The sequence below is a fragment of the Ptychodera flava genome, chromosome 22, assembly GCF_041260155.1.
Source record: "Ptychodera flava strain L36383 chromosome 22, AS_Pfla_20210202, whole genome shotgun sequence".
Classification (NCBI taxonomy): domain Eukaryota; kingdom Metazoa; phylum Hemichordata; class Enteropneusta; family Ptychoderidae; genus Ptychodera; species Ptychodera flava.
In genome coordinates, this window is record NC_091949.1 from 5,955,072 (window position 1) to 5,976,329 (window position 21,258).

Sequence of the window (21,258 nt, forward strand, 5' to 3'; positions counted from 1 at the left end):
AGTGGGGCTAGGCGTAGGGATGGGGCTAAAGTGAGTGTCTGATGGGTGAGTGTCTTGGGGTAATGTGCCATAGAATGGCTATGTGACAGTTATCTGAATGGATTCTTTTCATGACCTAAACGTGAGCTGGCATTACAGTCTGGTATTTTTGATGGTGTATCTTGAGTTCGATATGCACAATTTCTGCTGTGAGAAAAATGAAATTACAGTGGCAATACAGTACAGAATTCAGTGAATATGGTTGGCTGTTACAGAGCCCTTGATAGAGCTTATGAATAGCTGCCAGCAAAAACTACACTGAGAAGTACAAGGCAACGTAGGAGTCTTGAATTGAACAGGGAGAAACTCTACGATTACATACGACAGGAAAATGTAATGCTTATGAGCTCGTTAGTGTGCAAAAAACCCTGCAGAAACACTGATTCATCTGGGATTGCTGCAATGAAGTGACGCTTTTTGTTCATTGCATGTTTTGGAAGGGAATAACCTTCATTTAATGAATGTCTACGCAGACAAGCAGTCCCACAGCTGCGTTGTTTGCATGTTGCCATAGTAACCATATCGTTGTATTTTCTTGTGTAGGCGCAGGTGCTTAACTGCATGTGGGTGTGTATGCGACGGAAAATTAAGTTTTCATGACCGTACAAAAGCATGCATTTGAGGCATAGCCATGAGAAATACAGCTCTATGGAACAAATGTATAAATATATCAGTGTTATATATTGGCATCCGTTTTAAAAAGTGTGATGCTCCTTGATGGTATAGGCTTGTTCCTGGCAATCAGGGTTGAGATAATTCTCAAGGGGGTAATTACAAAGTACTTAGCGGAATACTCTATTATGGCTTGCTACAATGACAGTGTCTTGTCCTGGTTGATGAACGTGTTCATTGAAGTGAACATTTCATCCTGTGGGTCTCTCACAGACATCCTGTTGTGCTTTAATAAGATCATTGACATTATGTGAAGACTTTCCTCCATCTGGAGGATGTTCAGTGCTTCAAGGAAAGTGTGTAGATCAATGCAAGTATTCTCTCTTTCACCAACATAGTTTAGCCCAAGCTCTTTCTTAATTAATGGTGACTTTAGACCTTTTTATAAGAAACTGTGGGTGTACAAGTTAAACTTCAAGATCGAAAGAGAGTATTCTTACGGTAGAAAAAAATGGTTGAAACTACAGAATCTTTTCTCTTGATAACCTGTCCACCCCATTTCTTCATAAATAGGTCCACAATCACCATTGATAACAATGGGTTTGGGTCAAACCATGGTGTCAAAAGGGTTAATCTGTTTAAAAGTGTTGACCAAATTTCCAAGTTGTATGGATAGTTTAGATGCCCATTGATTGTATGTTTGATTGTTTAGCACTCATTGCAGCTATAGAAGTTGAAACAAATGACAGACCAGTGTCTTTGCAGTTTCTGACTTTTCGATGCAGAGTTACAAGACATTAATACTGTCTTACATCTTTCAAAGTTCATTCCAAGATTGAAATGAAACGTTGTGTCCACTTTCTAGACAATTGAAATTTCTAACACTGATTGAGTCACTGTACCATTTTAAAATATCACCACGTCAAAAACGGAACTTATGGTTTTTGCTAATATGTAGGAAACTTTTGCTCCTTGTGTTCACAGTTTTAAAAAGTTAAACCTTTCTCCTTCACTACAATGAATAAAAATGTTCACCAAACAACAAAGTTTTGGACTACAAGAGCAGTTTATCTCAAATTTACCAGTTTCATTTCCCAGATGGCCTCTATTCTCTCTATTAACTTTATTGGACAAATAAGTTTGTGAATCCCATTATAACAGTATGGTTAAATGCATTTTTATTATTCAGTGTTTAAAGCAAAACCCTCTAAAAATCATAAGATTTTATTACAGAGGTTGAGTAAATGTAAGTGAGATGCATTTTACCGTAAATACAACATATTTTCAAAAAAGAGACCGTATCAACAATTTGATGAGTATTGACAGATGTGGACTTTACCCAGGAATGACTTCGAAAAACCAAAGAAGCTCCGATACGCATAGCAAACGGTAAAACCTACTGCCTCGGTGCCGAAGTAAATTTTGCCTTGTGATTGGGCGACAAGAAATAGAATAAAAACAAAAGACTGTAATTGTTTTCCTGTGAGAGGGCGCTTTGCTTGTTGGGCTTCTCATGCCAGCAGAGCGAAAGTCAACTCTTAACTCAAACTCAAGATTTTGTCTGCCTATCATACAATCGTAATAAAGAAATTCAGTAGGAAGGAGTACGAGTCAAAATGCCACAAAGACGAAAATGGAACTCGGAAGGCATGAATCAGTCAGGCTGAGGATTTAATTGCGAGAGAATTGAATAGATTTTAGTTGAGTTTCTTTCATATCATATAATTTGTTGATGTTGAATTTAACACTATGCAAATTATGCAGCATTCCTTTTGATTCAGGGAAATTTGTGTCGAACATTTAGGCCTACCGTTAAGCAGACAATAATTGTGTCATGTATTTATATAAACATAGACCCTTGCCTTGAGGGTCTATGATTTGAATACTAGAACATGTTCAGGCATATGTGGACTTATATGTGTGAAAAAAAAACAACCATCTGGATGGTTGCTGGGTTAAGAACTCATTACACAACTCATTTAGTGACATGGGACCCCGCGAAAAATGAGAAAGTCTACAGTTTAGTGAGACCCCGTAAATTTGATAACCGCCTGTTAGTGCGTGTGAATGAAGCAGGACATGGTACACGTTGATGCAACGATAACAGCGCCCTCACTTGATGTTTTCTGATTTGTGAAACAGAACTAGCTGTCGATGTTCACCCGAGTAGCCGATGCTGTCCCGGGATCTCTTTGTATTTCATTCTGTACTTTGTCGATATTCTAGTTGTGATCGATACATTTTTATTCAATAATTGATATTATTTTACTTTTATTCTTTGTTTTTGTTGTTGTTGTTGTTTTTTCGGAACATGCCTGGTAAGCTGCGAGGGAAACAGGAGATGTAATGAGATTTAAATCCAGAGAGCTAGCTGTACCCTTGTGAACCCGCCACAATTTAAAACTTGAATTATTGTCTCAAATGGTCATGATAGGACCTGAAGGATAACTTTCCATCATGCCTTGCATGAAACAGACTTTATTTTACAGCATCACAAAATACTTGTACCAAACGTCGATGTCAGATGTCGGGCCTCTTTGACATTGTGAAATACTTCACCGCGTTCCAGCATTTCTTACATGTTTTACATGTGAAGTTGTCTTCACTTACGCATCCATATGGTTTTTACATTTAGCCACAATGATAATCACGTTGGTGATGATGATGATGATGATGATGATGGCGATTGTAGTGATGATATTATCATCATAAAGGTTGCCATCTATTTCCAAATTTTACACCTCTTTGTAACCCTTAAATTTAATCTTTATAATAAATATAATCAAAACATTTGTATGGTGATATATCCATGAACGATTCGAATACGAGTTATAGCAGGATTGAAAGTTCCCAGACTCATAATTACTGTCGTTTGTATTTCAGGTGAAGTCGTTTAACCAACGTTAAATACCCGAATAACGACGTCACTACACTTCGCCGGAAGGAATTCGGCATTCCTCGCTCCATTGATTGTTCCAGTGGGTATCGCGGTTGTAAATTTTCCAGACCAAAGCGGACGTGTAGTGTGATCGATTTTCAGATACGACGTTACACGGGTGCCGCCAGAGATATCTCCCGCTCCCAGTTGAAGTTTTCCCTACAGCGAAACTTCTGCCAGAAGTCGGCGCTGTACGTTGATTCGCCCATCCACGATCTCCTCCATTCAAGTCATCTGTGACGTAAGCGGAAGTAGCATCAATGCCGCAGAAATCGCAAATTAGCAGCAGTGCCAGCAAGCCTGCCGCGGCGGCGAAAACAAAATCGCCAAGCACTGGAGCGGGGCCGCTCAAAACCAAGATGGGCAATGGCGCTAGCGCCTCTAAAACCGATCATGTTGTGGTTGACGGCGAGCCCCTGGATTCCCATCGTCTTAAAAATATACTCACGGAATTACGGAAGGAGATGAAAGAGAAAGATGCCGTGATCGAAAAATATCAACAAGAACTTAAAGCCCGTAGTATCAGCATCGACGAACGGGATAATGAAATCGCTCGCTTGAAAGAAGAGGTGCACAAGCTGAAATCGGTGCTACAAGCGACACACAGGAATAGAGATGGCATGCCGGATATTCTGTCGACAATTCACGAGGAGAGCGGAATGGCAGGGTCGAGTAAAGACCGTAACAAGAAACAGGGTGTCTCGGGCGAGAGCGGATTGCAGAACATCGGTATCAACGCATCGGAACTTGAGCGACACCCGAAAGATTTCAGGTGAGTGCAGTGTTTACATGTACACGCTGTCCTTATGTCGTGTATTTAATCGAGCCAACAAACCCCTCTATTGTCATTGTGAATCGATAGAAAGTTAACAATAACAGCAGCTCCGCGTATATTGTGTCGAGGTCGCAGTGCTGTACTGTTTGTGATTATGTTGCCGTTGGATATAGCGAGCCGATCACAATAACCATGGCGGTGTGCTCTAACACTCACGGCGACGTACACAGTGTCCGTGTGTGTAAGGCTTCCTTCCGAATTCATTGAAGACCAGAGCAATAATATCAGCTTTGGATAGTGAGTGGCGCGCTTGTAAAAGTGGGGACATTTTTATCACTAAAGCTATATATAAAGGCTAACATGAGGGTATACTGTTACCTTTCAACAAACTATACGCTGATCCCAGCAGATCCGAACGTGTTATCATATAATGATATATATGTGATTGTTGCTACCGTCAAATGTAACTTTGTTAACATGTACTGTACTTTTGACACGCATACTGTGCAGTAAGTCTTGAAATGTCCACCGTGTTACTTGTGTTTCAGCGTTTCTCACCATCAGTGTCACTGCCTACCCAGTGAGTGCATGGTCACACGGACCATTGCGTAAACGCCCACATTTAAACTGCAAACGAGGTGTGAAGTGAATTTTAACGACGATAATTACGTTGATACGGACGTATGAACAAGTCCACTGCCTCCGCCATGGCAAAACTTGTAGTAGTAGCGACAGTGCACGATTTCGGCCACGGTCACTCCAATCTCGGCAGAGGTGATTATTCCCCTGAACAAGTAAAATTCGTGTTTTCTCTCTCAACAAGAACAAAAAAGCAGACCTTTACTTATATTCGATCCATTTAGAGACATGAAAGATCTCTCCTTTCGTTCAAAGTAGAACTCAAAAAATCGATTCAATGTTTGTTTGATTTTGAATATTTTGCATTTTTTATCAAATACGATACAAGCACATTGTTGTACTTTGTACATGGCATGTGCGTTGTATGCTCCAGTAATCTACAAGCAGAGTTCCCTCAAGCCCCAAGCTGCTGAATGCATCTCCAGATATTAAATGTGGCTTCAGCATTGCATGTACAAGGACAAAGCTTTTAGATGAAACCATAGTAACAGCATAGCAATTTTGTACACAATGCCCCCTTCCAGATAATATCGGTTAGAAAAATCTATTTACAGCTTATTCTACTCTCAGAATGGGGATTGTGGAAGTCAGGTCATAGGTCAGTTTGTAAGAAAGAGATGTTGGATGCTTGATTTATGTTTGTACCTCCGGACAAGTTAGAATCTGATTTTTTTACATTGGCCATCTTGAGAGGGAGGGTTAGTGGTCACATTGATAGACCACACACTCATTTTCTTGCCTTCTTTGAAAAAGCTGTAGCAATTAGCTCTCTGTAAAATTTATCACTTAATCACCTCACATTGTAGGTGGCTCAAGAATTGAAGTTTTAAACTTTTATGCAAACTTTGCCGAAGGAGATTAAGATACATGATCACTACATGGATTGTGTGAGAAACCTTTTTTTTGTAAAACACAGAATGAAAATCGGGAGTCATCAGGCAGGTTTTTGGATCTAAGAAAATAGTTCAAATTTACTAATATTCAAATTAAAAATTGCCACTGTTTATCTTTCTTCTGTAACTGTATAGAGGGATTGCTTTCTCAGAAAGAAATGGTTAAAAATTTGCAATAAGCACTACAACGTTAACCAGCGTTAAGGCTAAAAAACATTTTCATTTCTGAAAATTTGTTCCAGCAGGCTATATTGAGAATGAAATATTCCATAGAACACTAAATAGATATAAACATTTATATCTACATGCAAAAATGTATGATAACCTAATATATATGTAAATATTACTTGGCAGATATCATTTAACTTAGCATGATAATTTTCTGACATATTTAATATTTAATAGTACCTTAAAAGATAATAGAGAGAGGAAGTGATAGAAAAATGATGAATGATTCTAAATGATAGATGGAATGCAGAGACTTCTATAGAAGAATAGTTTGCTGTATTTTGAGTTTACGGGAATATTGATAATACTGCTTTCTCATTCAGAATGTTGGGAGTTTTTCCATTTTATCATCCTTTGGAAATTTTCCCAATGATAAAATCTACTACAGAGATATGGAACCGTATCACTTTTATGTTCTGTTTGTATGTATGCTATTTGTAAAAGACCATTCAATTTCAAAATATTCCAGTCCTGTGTACATTGAAACTGGCTATTTTTATTTGCTTGTATATATCTTCCTTGGATATCATTTGGTTTATCCGTACTTCTGGGAAAGCACTCAGTTGTACAGTTTGTGTTTATCCTGAGTGTACTTGACTTTACCAGAGTCACTTAAACTTTGTGAAGTAGCTGGATTCGTACCTCACACTTCAGAGAGTGTTGCCGCTAATACAGCAGAGTAGATCTGTCAATAAAGACTGTATTTACTGTGTACCACCTTTGCTTATGTTAGGAAATTGAAACAAAAATACAACTGTATACTCAAAAAAAATAGGTTGGACTATGAATATAAAATGTTGATTTAAAAAAAATGATTGAAAAGCCTATCAAATATATGATAAAATTTTCATTGGGAGAATCAATGCTTTTATGGTCTGTGCAGTCACTGTGGCGATGTCAAAGAATCTAGTGAATATAATTGAATGTGTGTTTTAATATGTGGTTATGGTGATAAACTTTTGACCTTGTGAAGGAGCATGTGGTAGCTGTACAATGTACTTGCCTTTATATTACTTCATGAAATTGTAATAATTAACCAAGACAATTGATCATTTTGTCTTTGAATGTATGGGACATGACTGAAGGCCGTGACCTCAGCTTGGATGTAGCAAGGCAACAGGTGGATCTGTGCACTTGTTGAAAATAGACCTCATGAAAGAGCATGTCTGTGTTGATCTACAGTAATCATTGACTCAGAGCGGAATGAATAAGTGTATATTAACATCTTATACTGTATGTTGCACAATGTATTGAAGAACATACAGCGTAAAATGTTGTCAATTACCCATTGCAGAATTGAAATCAACAACGCTTCAAACATGTTGTTCGTGGATCATGTATTGCAGTGCATATCGACAAGATTAGGTTATGTGAAATGTTTGTTCATATATGATACCATGAACTTTGAAATGCATGAAATTTTATTTCTCAATTCTGTAATTACTGCACTGGGACTATCATTATTCATAGAGTATTCTAGATGAAGGAAAGAACTCTCTTCTGTTCTCAGTAAATATCAGCCTTGAGGCGTACTTTGTGATTCCCAGGCTATCAATCATCAATTTATTGAAATCAAATTAATTATAAACCACAGTATATGCAGTAATGACAGCTATAAAACTACTTGCACAATAATTGAAATAGTGCCTTTTACGAGTATCTGAGAAAACATAGTATTATCTCCTGAACTTTTACACAGTGAAAGTGACATTTTGAGAAAACGCAGGAAGTCGCTGCATCTCTGATCATTAAAAAAGTATTTTCAACAGCCTGGCAGTGTATCAGCTTTTATACTTTCACATTACATTTATTATGTGCAATGAAAATTGATTATCAGGCTGTTGTCGGGGAAATTGTCAAATAAAATAAGACTTGCTTCTGTTAACCAAGGAAAATGCACACGGCATAAAACTTGGTTTTCCAAATCTTTGGTTTATCAAATAAGGTGACCCAGTAACTGATATCTCGTGTCTATGTAGTAAAACTGCACAGTGGCTATCATGTCTTGTCAACTGTATCATGAAATTTTGCTTTTAAGATTATCTGATTAAGTCATGTATTTTGGCAATGACCTTTGACCCCTTGAATGATGATCTGATGAAGATATTGATGTACAATGACAATCCCTTTCTGACCTTGGGCTTGCTAATAATAACAGGTATCTTAAACTCATGTATTCTGTTAAAGTAATTCATAGACTGTTTAGAAAAACAAAAAGTTATTGTTCTGTGATTTTATGGATTTACTCTAGGAGATATTGATAGTTTGACGAGTGATGAAAAGCTCAAAGGAAAAACTGTAGATTTGCCTGCTTGAAGAGCGTATCTTGCTTCAATAGATTTGTACATCATTGTGTATTGTCAGGCAGACCAAGCGACTTGTACTCTGTTGTGAAAAACTGTGTTCAAGGAAACCTTAAAGTCTTCTCTTTCACAATCAAGACTTAAAATCAGGGTCATTTGGCAAAGTTTTGACAAAGAAAAGCGTCGTATCTCCTAATACTTGTTCTAGGTGGTAAATCAATGGGGAGAGGTGTTAAATTTTTGTCATTCACAAAAACAAAATTGTGAAAACTTAGTTATTTGAACAATGTTTCAAAATGAGTTCTCACAAACTGAAAAAAGTGGAGAATTGTCCACAAATTAATTTTTTTCCATCGGTAAATAGTGACATATTGTGTTTATCAAAGTCGGGAATCTACTGCCTGAATAATTATGGAGAAAAAAACCAGACCCAAAGTCCCGGACCTGAAAATATTTTTCCGTGATAGAAAAGTGGTTCAAAAAAATTGCACAAAGCAAAATGGCACACCTTTTACAGAGTAAAACCGCAGCCACATTATTATTGCTGGTTAAAATGGTAACTTTTTCCCAAGACAGTCTTAACTCTCATACTGGTAGTCAGGTCAACTTCGTATAATTTTCCTGTGAAATGTTTTCCCAGTTCAAGTAGAAATGTAGAGCATTCTTTCTCTGTATGACAGGACTGCTCTCAAGAAGAGTTTCAGAGTCTAAAATACATGTAGTGCAAAATACATTGTTTCACCTAGCTTCAAAGATGTACCCTATCATAATACAACATGTTCAGATAACATGTGATGAGACAGCCTTTGAAAGATTCAAATATTCACAAAGATACAACCATAGAGCTCTTGTAATAGTGTCGACCCCACGTTCTTCTTTCTCCCTCCCCTAAAAATTTTCACAAAGCGAGTGAGTGCAACAAGTCTTGTAACTGTGTCTTTCATGAGTAACACTTCCAGTTACACATCTACTACAAGTGTCTCCGAGTAGAAAATCAAAAGTATAAATTTTTGAACAGAAGATATCATTTATTCTTGTAATACGTCAAAAGATCTCATCAAGCGAGAGTTTCTCAAATAATCACATTCATGCATTAACAATGGGAAAATCAGAACTGCTCTCGTAAATCTTCCCAGGGAGTAATAGTTGTCAGAAAAAACTCATTACAATTTGAATTACAGCTTTTGATTTGTGTTGAAGCAATCCTCCAATGCCATTCACTTTGAATTCTGTATGGAAATCAGCTGACAGTGTGTTAATGATTTGCACAAATAACCTCAAGCTGTGATGAAGTACACCTTGTGAGTGCTAAATGAAGTTCCTCAAAACTGAATCCACTTTGCCATAGCCAGTGAGATTTCATATCAATGTTACTTCTACAATGCTTACAACTCTTGCTTTTCTCTTTCTTTAATTCCTAGCTCTCTCACCCCACTTTCTTTTTATTCAATCGTGTGTTATAAGGTAATTTGCACCTTAAAATTGAAAGACTTCAAATTTTGCTTAAAGTTGCCGGAAGGAAATTTAAACCATTCCTTTTTCAAAAAAAGAATGAAAATCAGAGAGCGTCATGCACAGCTTGGTACTAGAGAAACTATTAGTATACCCAGTATTTACCAACACTTGATATTCAAAAAGGTTACCATCCTGGGTTAACTATAAGGAAAACTAAAATTGTCTATTTCCACAAAAATATATTTCTTTATGCTCAATAACCTATAAAATGGTCCCAAAAAGTGGTACACCAAAAAAATATTGCAAAAGTTTGAGGGTTCCAATTATCTGTCCCCAATGTGCCTTCCACTTTTATTCATCTCACATTGGATGTTCTGAAACTTGAAACTTGTGCTTTAAGGTGCTTGTCTGTTCCATTACTTTCTCTGCCTTTTCTCTCACATCTCCCTCTCCCCTCCCACTCACTCCTCTACTTTCCTCTTTGCCTCATCAATTTCAACCCTATCCTTTCTCCCAACCTTTCTGTGTGTTTCTCTTTTTTTCCATACATCGTGAACTCATTCTTTCTTCTATACTTCCATATGCCTTGTTCCCCATTTTCAATGTTATCCAATTCCACATTAAAAATGTAAAATTTGTAATCCTAACTGTGTTTAACTGTGTTTGTATCCTTTTAGAATGTGATTCATAAAATCCATGACTTATCTGAAGCCCAGATAAAATATTATGGGTTATGCTAATTGGCAACATTGTCATTCGTCATGGGAGGGAGTATAAAAACACCAGTAGCTGGAATTTTTAATGATTTTTTTTCAATTTTTTAAAATGTCAGCCAGTTTCTTGTTCTACTCGGCAAAGCCTGTTGAGATACACAGTAGTCAGCTTGTCAACTCAGCCTGTACATGTGCAGTCCGCATTATTGGTTTTGATTAATAAGGTCCAGACAAGGATTGAAATGTAAACCAGTGTATTTTACACAATACACTGTGTTGTCTAGGCTTGATCTTTCAACATGCTTTCAACGTGCTTTTGGTATTAGAACAAAAATTTGCAATTGACATAAAAAACAAAAATTGTGAAATAAATTATCAAAAAGTTGCAGTTACTGGCCCTTTCAGTGCAAATTTACAAGTATTGAGTATTAGCAAAAGTTGCTGTGTATATTTTGTTGGTATCATTTTCTGATGAAATGAAAACAATATTGTTAGTTTTATGTCAAGTACTTGTAGCATGAGTATTTATAATCCATCTGAGATACAATTATTATAATCTTATCAGAACTTCAAAAACTAATAGAATTATAGATATCTTGAAATTTTGCCGTTTTACGTAGTCCGAAACTGTCACACAGATTTGATTTGGCTATAACACATAGTTTTATATCTGATCTCTATTGTGCTTGCCTGTCTTCCCCAAAATTATCAATGTGAAGGAAAATGTTTTGGTAATGGATTATCTTATAATACTGTATCTTGTCTGTTGGTGTCAATAGAAATTGATTGCATGACTACTTAAAGTAAATAATTGTTATAAAGTGGGTTACTGCTATGCTACACCAGCTCTATTGTTGTTGTGCTGATGCCTGTGGTTTTTCTGGATGAATTTGTATGGAATAATTCCATACACTGGGGAAAACCTCAGCCTTTCATTGTAAATTGAGCACAATACACATAGGGATGGATGCATTGATACGGGAAAGGATCCGGCACATCCGTTTTGTCAGAACAGTACCTCTAGCAATAATTTTATAACATGCCCAGTGTGTCTTGAAAAACCCCCAATTTGCATGTGATTGGTATATACGTAATTGTTCTGTTGATTTTTACACAGGATAGTGACATTTGCTAAAAGTCAACACAAGGCTTAATTGATTTTAGCTCTCAGTTGGCAAGTTTTCCATCATAGCATCATGTTTCACTTTCCAAAGTGCTCAGGTATACGGACAATATGTGGATTTAATTGTTAATACCTTTATTGACCTTCAATATCGATTGGTATAAATCACACTTTTACACCTGCTAACCTTACAGAACATGTGTTTGGACGTTATCAGAGTATGGACAGAGTAAACTCAGAATGTAATATTGTATTTGTACATCAGTGACTTGTGTATTAGGTTGAGATCTTGAGATGTTGATGGCTACAGTGCTTGCATCATGCATAAATGATGAGATGCACTTACTAATAGTTGGATTGCAGTGGCATTGCATGGCTGCGGAAAACGGCAAAAATTTCTATCCAAAAGTGTATATTCAGAGCTTTGTATTAGTACATGCATGTGAGCATGTGTGTATGTGTGATAAATATCTGTTTCATGCTTATCTTTTGGATTTTTATTTTGGATTTTCCTAAGCACTCTGATTTTTCATTTTTCAGTCTAACTCTGTGCAATAAATTGAGTTAAGGTAGTCTGTGCCTTGAAAGTTAGAGACTTAAACTTTTGCTCAAATTTTTTACAGGGAAACTTCCAACCAGTTTCTATCAAAATCAGGAATAAAAATTAGGGATCACCATACAGTTTTGGTAAACAGATTAGCTTAAAGTTGTTGATACTTTTAATTCAAAATTGCGGTCATTATCTTTATGTTAACTCTATGCCAGAAGATTCAATTTTTAATATTCAGTATTCAACTTCCTCTCAGGCAGTAGATCAGCACAGTCTTTTCAAAAATTCAGTCTTGATATCTGTCTACACTGCACAAATGTGTGCCAATTAGGGCAAGGATGCAAGAAGTTAGGTTTCTTTGATAATCAGTTGCTACTTGTATGTTCATGTACCTGCATGATATAAGACAGTTGATAGAAAAGATGTGTCAGGAATAGAATCCCAAGAAAGAGCAGGTTAGGTAGTGTGTGACATCGGGTAAGATGAAATCTAAATAATGTGAAAGTGTGTACGTGTACACTTGCTTTACCATCTTGTATCCTATGATTTACAAAGGACTTATAGAGAACTCGTACAAGGAAAAAATTCAATAATGATATCTGTGTAAGTGTGAGAGCTTCAGGATTTAACTGAAGTGTGTTGTTAACTAAGCATTTACCGTAAATTTGTCATGCCATTGGTTTGAACTGAGGTAGACTGCATGAAATTTTTAAACTGCAAAGAAAAATATGTACTATTTATATTTAAATGGCTGTTTATTTCATGTTTTTTAAATTTTGAAGTGCCCTATGGGACTTGTGTTGCCCGTTGTCATGGAAATAAGTCTGTAACCATGGCGACAAAGCATGTATCATAAGTGCTGAAAGAAATCAGAGTTTTTTTCAAGAGCTATTATGGTAGGTGTCTGACCTATGGAAGTGTGGTTGATGAGCCAGTGACGAGTGAAAATTATCAGTATCCATATAATCACGCCGGCTGCTACAGAATTATGCCACAAGCTTCCCAGTAACATATATATTCTTAGGCCTGCATCTGAGTCATATCATCACCTTTTTGTTGCTGAGGTTGATATAATAAGCAGCTCTAGCAGTGGGTCGCAGTTGTCATGGGAATAGTCCAAGCAAACATGACATTTCAAGTTACCAGATAGGAGGCACTTGTGACTTTTTAGGCACTATAAATCATTAGAAATAATTATAGGGTATGGTGCATATATTTTCTGTTGTAATTTTAATTGACTTAGCCAAGATTCTGCAAAATATGTCAAAAAAATGATGTCTCCATTGGTGGTAAATGTTGTGTTTCCATGTCAGGTGTACCCGTGCATATGATAAAGGAATATTTTTTATAAGAATCACAGAAGCATAGGGAGTTTCTGTACTGTTTCTTACTGTGGTTAAAGCTTCTGTTGCAGATAATATACCATTTACAGCTTACAGATTTCAAAGGGATCCTGACCTTGTTCAGTGAAATAACAAATATGGAGAGATCTTGGAAATGGAATTTTAACAATTTTAACAACAGTTTTTTAGCATCTGTGTAACAATCAATTTTCCAGAACAGATAGAGCCTGTACTTTTTGCTATATTAAGCAAGGGTACCTATCTTTAACACAAAGACACAGTCTCTGATTTGTGCTGTACATATTTATTTGAAGCCATGATTTGAAAGTTTGAATCAGGGAGAGATGCAAATGTATGTTACAAGCATTTCTGTGTATTACTTGTTATCCTTCAGTTTCTGTCACTAACCATTGACCTCCAGCAATGCGCAAGGTGAATTACTCATTAAAGATGTATGATTTAGAAAAATTGTTCATATAATAATACATTGAGTTCTGCCTATCAACCCTTCCACCACCTTGGTTTGGCCAATACTCATCGTCGTCAGTGTTGAGTGTGGACCTACATGTACATGTGTTTACTGGGAATTGGCGCCAAGTTCCAGCTTAAGGAGGCAATCTTAGCTGTATTCTCGGTGGAGTAATATTCCATCTCTGGTCCATTTTCTCCATTCAATCTTAAATTCACAAATTGAAAATGTGATTCTTTCAGCAACATGTGTGTAGGTGTAATTTTATCTGTGAAATGACTTTCCAGAGTCAGCATTGAACGTGTGCTTCTCTGTGTCTTTGAGTCTTTAATGAAAAATCTGTCTCCAGCCTGTAGCTATATATACTGAGAAAGTCTTGCTCTGGAAATAGCAGTTCATTTCCAAAGACTATAATATTTGCCAAATTTTCTGTGAAATGCAAACTCTGAAAGCATAATATAATTTTTTGTATTATCAAGAACAATTAATAAGCAAAATTGTCTTGGAAAATTATATAATATTTAGAATATCTTGCTGGACTGACCTTTGACCGTTTGCAGTCATTGTCAATTTTCCAAATATGACAAATAATGTACTTCAGGATGTGACAGGTATATATCCCACTCTTGTATTGTTCAGCAAATAAAAGCATTCAGATAGTAAAAGATATTGGATTTGGGGATTACGATGAAAAGCATTGATGCAGCATATGTCAATTTCTGAAATGATTGATGGAAAAAGCTGGGTCTTTATGATGCTGGATGAATAGCTCCCATAAAAGGATTAACTCCACAACAGGATTTCAGAATTGGATTCATTCAATTTTCTGTATGTAGGATTACAATTGATGGTAGGGCAGGTATTGTTAAATTGTCAATTTTAGACTCTGTTTTGCACACACACAGTGTACTGCTACACGTAGACAGACTGTAAAATTGACAATACGGTGCAATACAGACAGCAAAGTGTGTATTAATCTACAAGAAATTGTTTTTGACAAATTTACTTGAATTGTGAAGTGAGATGCAATCAATTAAGTTGTATGATTACCGTCTTGGCGGAAAAACAATTACTGGTATAAGTTTAAAAAATAATGTGCATGTGCATGCATATTTTCCAATGATTGGTTGTTAATATTAATCATATATATTTCTAAAAAGCACACTATGTCTCATTGCTCCTGTAAATAATGCAAACATAGGCACAGTAAAAAGTCTTAAAAAGTTGTGATTTCAAATATTGTTTAAAAAGATTCCACATCGTCATAAACCACGTGCCTCTTTATGGCAACAGCTTAGCGCTACCTGTTAAGAGGTCACCCATTCATTCAGTACCTTTCAACATGTCAAACAATATAAGTAGTATCTTGTATCTATCAATATTCATGAAAAATGGCCGACTTTGTCCCTTTAAGACTGCAAGTTGGCATTTAAAACAAGTTCATTCCACAACAACAGCTCGGCAATGGAGAATGCCTTATTTTCAAGGAAACGTGAAAGTCTAATTATTTCCCAATATACTTAATGATAATATTAATATAGTTAAATGTTCACAAGTGACTTTCTCTCCTTGTTGTCAATAAACAGTATACAAAATCTCCACATAGTTGGCACAGAATGCCAATCATTCCATGGGCCTTACTCATCTATCTAGAAATACATGATTGACAAATCAGATGTTTGATATGAAAGTAAATTGACAAGAATGTTGTTTTTCCTTCAAAGGTGTAAAACGTCCTTTAACTCTCTTTGTAGACCTAACTTAGTAATTCCATCTACATGAATACTTGTCTAAGTAGGTTGGATTACATTCAGAAGCACATGGCTGGTAAATTGATCAGTTTTTCTGGCATTTTACATGTCGCAAAACCATCTACAGATGTCATTGTAATATTTTTGTTTCATGTTTAAAGTTGCATGTACATGTTCTAGTAATTCTGTTTTCACCACAGTATTAGAAGTAGAGTTATTAGATGTCCATTCATGGCTGTCCATGGTCAGATATCATTGGTTTTCAAAACTGGATATTTCTTGTAAATGACAGACTGCACTGAAGTGTGTAAATCTTTGGTTTATATGTGTAAACAGGGTAAGAGTTACGGGTAAGAGCTGAGAATAAACACATATCAGATTGCAGGAGTGAACTGCCACCCTTTAAGGTAAAATGTGTTTTTAGGACTGATATATTTAGACCCAAATTTTTCAATATTTTTCTGAACTAATAATTGTCAGACTCATTTTGAAGCTGTTTGAGTAAATAAAGTTTTAATGATCTTATTTTTGTGAAAATCAAAATTTAATTTTTTTTCCATAGAGTTAACACAGGAATGGCAGCCATTTTGATTTCAAACTAAGTAAATTTAAGGTAGTTTATTTCTCTTGTACCAAAATTTGCATTGTGACCCCTGCTTTTGTATTCTTAATTTTGAAAGAGAAAAGTTTGAGAAAAAGTTGAAATCTTTCAGTTTCAAAACAGGTGCTACCATAATGAAAGATAATCAAATATCAAGTTTAGGAAAGTGTTTTCCTCTAAAAAATGTACCATATGTCCTTAAAATTTTTAATTGCTCCGTAAAACATTGTTTTTAATTTTGAGAAATATTCCTTGTTTTAACTAAAAGCCACGATACATGTATCATGTGGAGCATGCTTTTCGATGATGTAATTTAACACTGATAGGACAGGAGCAGTCCATTGTAGTGGATTCAAAAATTGAACAATTCCATCAGCAATTGCTTTTCTTGCTTCATTATATCAGTCCAGGCAGATGTATGTTCACATAGTTATTTGCAAATGTTTAAATCCCAATGTTGATACGTGACTGTTTCTGCCATTTCCCGGCCGTGTTGTCAGCCCTGTTCAACAGCTTATGTAATGCGCAACGTGCTAGATCCTCTTTTGTGCAGAATCTTCTTTGTTGCCGCCAAGGTGCCTTATCTCCTATTGCCATGGCAACAAGTCTGTTTACATGACAACAGTCTGAGAGCTCTTGCAGTGGTAATGATGTCTTCAAAAGAAAAAAAATATGGTAAGAAGGGATTTTCCAGGAATGAATGCATTCAATAAATTGACTACCAGAATCAGCATAATTTCTAATCGATTACTTTGGACATGGCGTTCAGTTTGTCTTGTAATCACTGTAAAAAAAGACTGCTAACAGAGGCTCACTGCTAACATTTCCTGTTGAATATTTATCCGAGGAATCAATTTATGTTTTTTCACTTATTAAACTCACATACCACACTCTTGTATCTGGCAGCTATTTTAAAGTATGAGGTCTGTTGTGTTTCACATGTACTTATTCTCTTTTCTGTCAGCTTTTCTGTCTGTTTTAAACCTAAACAATATAAACCAACTGTAAAAAGTTGCTAACAATAATTAACAAATCGCAAACCAGCAGCTTGCAGTTTTGTAACGTAATTTTTGCGTCCAGGATGTTTTTAGATGTTGATGTTATGAAAATTTTCGTAAGGCAATTCATCGCATCAGTAGAGTGAAGGCTTTATAAGAGATAAAAAAAAAGAGAAAAAACAGTTCATTAAAATATACATGAAAGATTTTATAATACATTCTGAATAATGTCTTGTCTTTTAAGTGATGAAATATGCGAAATCTTTGAACATCAGTGTTCCATATGGCAATGTTTTTCTGATACTGTCATTGTAGAATTAACCATTGCACATCAGTAGATATTATCAGTATCATAATATCAACAGGTAGAGGATCGCTGGCAAACCATCTTCTCTTATTGATAGCTCAATTGGATGATTAACAAGACATTTGTTTGTTTGAGATCCACCAGTTTATCTTATATCAACACTTGATATTAAAAGCAGGGCAGCATCAACTTTTGTCAAAATTTAATGAAATATTTAATAATAGCTGCCGAGGTAACGTTTTAAATTGCAAGACACACAGTCAGGACACACATGCCAGTAGTAAAGTTTGAGATAAAATGTTTATTTGAAAGAAACGGGAAACATAAAACCAATGCTTTGCAATAATGCTTGATATACACATTGATAGTATTGCTGTGACCTTTGACCCTGGTAATCAACTGTCGATGCTTTGTTGCTGGGGTAACCTGCAGAGTTTCTCTAAAGAATGTTATTGTCATCAAGCGTAACCTTATGTTAACTCTTAACCATAAAACATGTCATGAAATTAAAAACAAAATCATAGATAATTCAGTGATTGACTCTGCTATAAAAAATGCTTAATATATACTGAATAATCTTTCCATCATTTGGTTTCAAAATTGTCATATATCATAGTTAGTTTACTTATTTTTTTGTTTAATTATTTTATTTGTATCTGATGTTTACATAATAAAGGTGTTGAGATTTGTAGTGGTCACTACTTTGCAATGCTTTGAAGCTTCATTCTGGTGACCTTTTTGGACAATTGGCCATCGAGACTAAATTGACCGTGGCTTTGCTCATCATAGTCAATCAGTTTTCATATTGTACTGTCAGGAATTAAGGAAGAAATGCAATGTTTTGCTGTGAGTTGAAATCACGGTGGCCGTCCAGATTTTTTGAATTGCTTTGTATGGTAATTACAGAGCAATTGTATGAGAGAGACACACAGACCATCCTCCTAGATTTGCTAGAGTGTTAGAATTACCACTGACAGCAAAGCATGTGGGCGATCTATCATCTTTCACCTCAGTCCAAGCCAGTCAACTGTCAAAGGTTTCCCAGCCTACACATGTCTCTGTATGATGACATGGAGAATACAGTGTGTTATTCTTGATTAGTAACATTTCGGTAGCAACTGCTGAAGTCTCGTTGTTGTAATGCATATTTGAGTTTTGATGACAAACACATACTTATAAACGGACAGAGTTCTCAGAAGAGAAGTAAGTACTGTACAGTTAAACGTGTATTTTTAGTCTCGCATCCTTTTCAAGCAACTTTAGCTAATTTCTGTCAATTTATGATGCCGCTTAATTAAACTCATCTCTATGTTTACTATGGTAACGATGTCTTTTAACTAAATTAAAAACCTGCTGATTTTGGTGAATATCCAAAAACGTAAACAGCATGCAGCTAATTGAAGTGTTTTACAGTACATGAACCCTTTGTGATATGAATGCAGAGAAGTATATTTTTACAAGTATCATTGTGTATTGTTAAAATCATTGTGGTCAGTTGTACTTGTATTTTTCTTAATAAGGGAAAAATTCACTCTCAGATTTTGTTGATTCGTGAAAAAATCTGGTAAGAACAGCATTTTGGTCTTCAGCCAAATCCCAGACTAATTTACTATTTTTAGATGGTCTCTGTTCTCTCCTTAAAAACCTTCTCAACCATAAAGGAGCATAACTTCTGTGCAGTCCTGCGTTTCTCTGGCTAGATTGAAGTAAATAAGTTTCTCTGGCTACCTGTTAATGACAACATGACTGTTGGAAACTTTTCAGCAAGCTGAATGTGTAAACAGTAGTGTAACTTCTTTAACAGTTTAGATTTTCTAATCAGAGACTGCATGATTGTAAAACAGGAATATGTATAAGGCTAACTAAGGCACTTATACATGCCATAATATCCCTGTCTTTATCTTTTTTGCATTTTGCAAAAGTTATGATTGTTCAATGGTACACCGCCAATGCCATTGATCACCGTTGTAGGTTTATTACCAAATACGATAACATGCATTGAAATGCTTTATGTGACAGCTGTACGAGTACAGACACAATTGAACATTATTTCTTTGGATGTGAAGAATCTTGGAGAGTTTTAAAATTTGTAAAAGAGATTATTATGATTGCCTGTGGAACACATTGCAACTTTATCTTTCCAATCTACAGGAATTTATATCAACACAGCTGTGAATGACTGTAAATTTAGATATTTTGATTTCAAAATTTTCAGACAAATATTTTTTTTTGCATACTAATGAGAAAACTGTGACATTATCAGGAATCAACACAGTAAGCTACACTTCATTGAATTCACTTTAATTTTAAGATAATTGCTTTCATGTCACTCTCAACAAATAACCACTGGAGTGTAACAAACTATAATAGCTCTACTTCAATGCCAATTCATGAAAATATGTACCTTAACGTTTCTATAGTGTTAATTCAACAATTCATCTGTCTATGCTGACCTGTTTTGGCCCATTCTCACCCGTACACATGAATTATCGCCAATAAATGAGATTGTGGAAACATTAACAACTACATCTAGGAGACAGTGTCAAATTTTTAGCTCCCATAGCCATATGCATATATGGCAATGGAAGCTATTTTATAGGCTAGGGAAATGTCTGTATGTATGTATGTCTGTATGTCTGTATGTCTGTGTGTCTGTATGTCTGTATGTCTGTGTGTCTGTATGTCTGTCCGTCAACATCAAAAACTCCAAAACTGCTGTACATTTCATCTTGATATTTGGTGTGTACATGGATGATGGGCTGTAGATGAGATTTTGTTCAAATGAAGTTGTCATTGCCAAAAATATGCAAATTAAGTGAAAAAATGTAAAAACAGTCAAAATTGAAAAAACTCAATAACCACTGAGCAGATTACATGAAAAATTAGCATGTAAGTACTTTGGGCTGACATGAAATGATTGTGCACATCTTGGGTCAGTATCTTGGACTTGCTATTTTTCATGAATTTTTTTGTAATTTTCTCCCATTTTTGGTCAAAAAATCTTCTTCTCTGAAACCACAAGTCTGATTGATTTGAAACTTGGTATGGAAGTGCATAGGAGTGACCTTTCCCAAATGTGGGCAAATCGTGGTGAAATTTGCATATTTTTAGTTTACACGTCCATAGACTCCCATGTATAAGGCAGATCTCCATAGACTCCCATGTATAAGGCCACGAAAAATAAAAATTTAGTTTCTCATCGTATTCATATTGCAAAAAGGATGTAGTGACACAATTTTTAGTCCCCACGGATGAAGTCCAGTGGGCTTATAGATTGGGTCATGTCCGTCTGTTCGTCCATCCGTGAGTCCATCCGTTCACGCAGATATCTCGGATATTTTGACAAAATGTCATGTGACCTTGATGACCTTTGATCTCAAATATACATATTTGTCCATAACTCAGTAACCACAAGTGCTACCACCCTTCATATATGGTATGATGGGACACCTTATGACGCCACATATTGTACCTCATTAATTATGTGCATATCTAATTTTGAGCGAGCCAATAGAGCAAGA

The 21,258-nt window shown here is 35.8% G+C and overlaps 1 protein-coding gene across 8 annotated transcripts in view; it reads left to right on the forward strand.

Annotated features, from left to right (window-relative positions):
• Positions 1-21,258, forward strand: part of LOC139122536 (cGMP-dependent protein kinase 1-like) — a 181,844-nt gene that overhangs the window by 119,726 nt on the left and 40,860 nt on the right. For 7 of the 8 annotated variants that reach the window (XM_070688016.1, XM_070688015.1, XM_070688017.1 and 4 more), the window contains one exon: positions 3,535-4,361. In XM_070688016.1, coding sequence (XP_070544117.1) covers positions 3,850-4,361 — 512 coding nt within the window. In that variant the 5' untranslated portion in view covers positions 3,535-3,849. Of the gene's footprint in view, positions 1-3,534; positions 4,362-21,258 lie in introns of those variants that run through there. The other variant, XM_070688020.1, reaches the window with a different exon arrangement.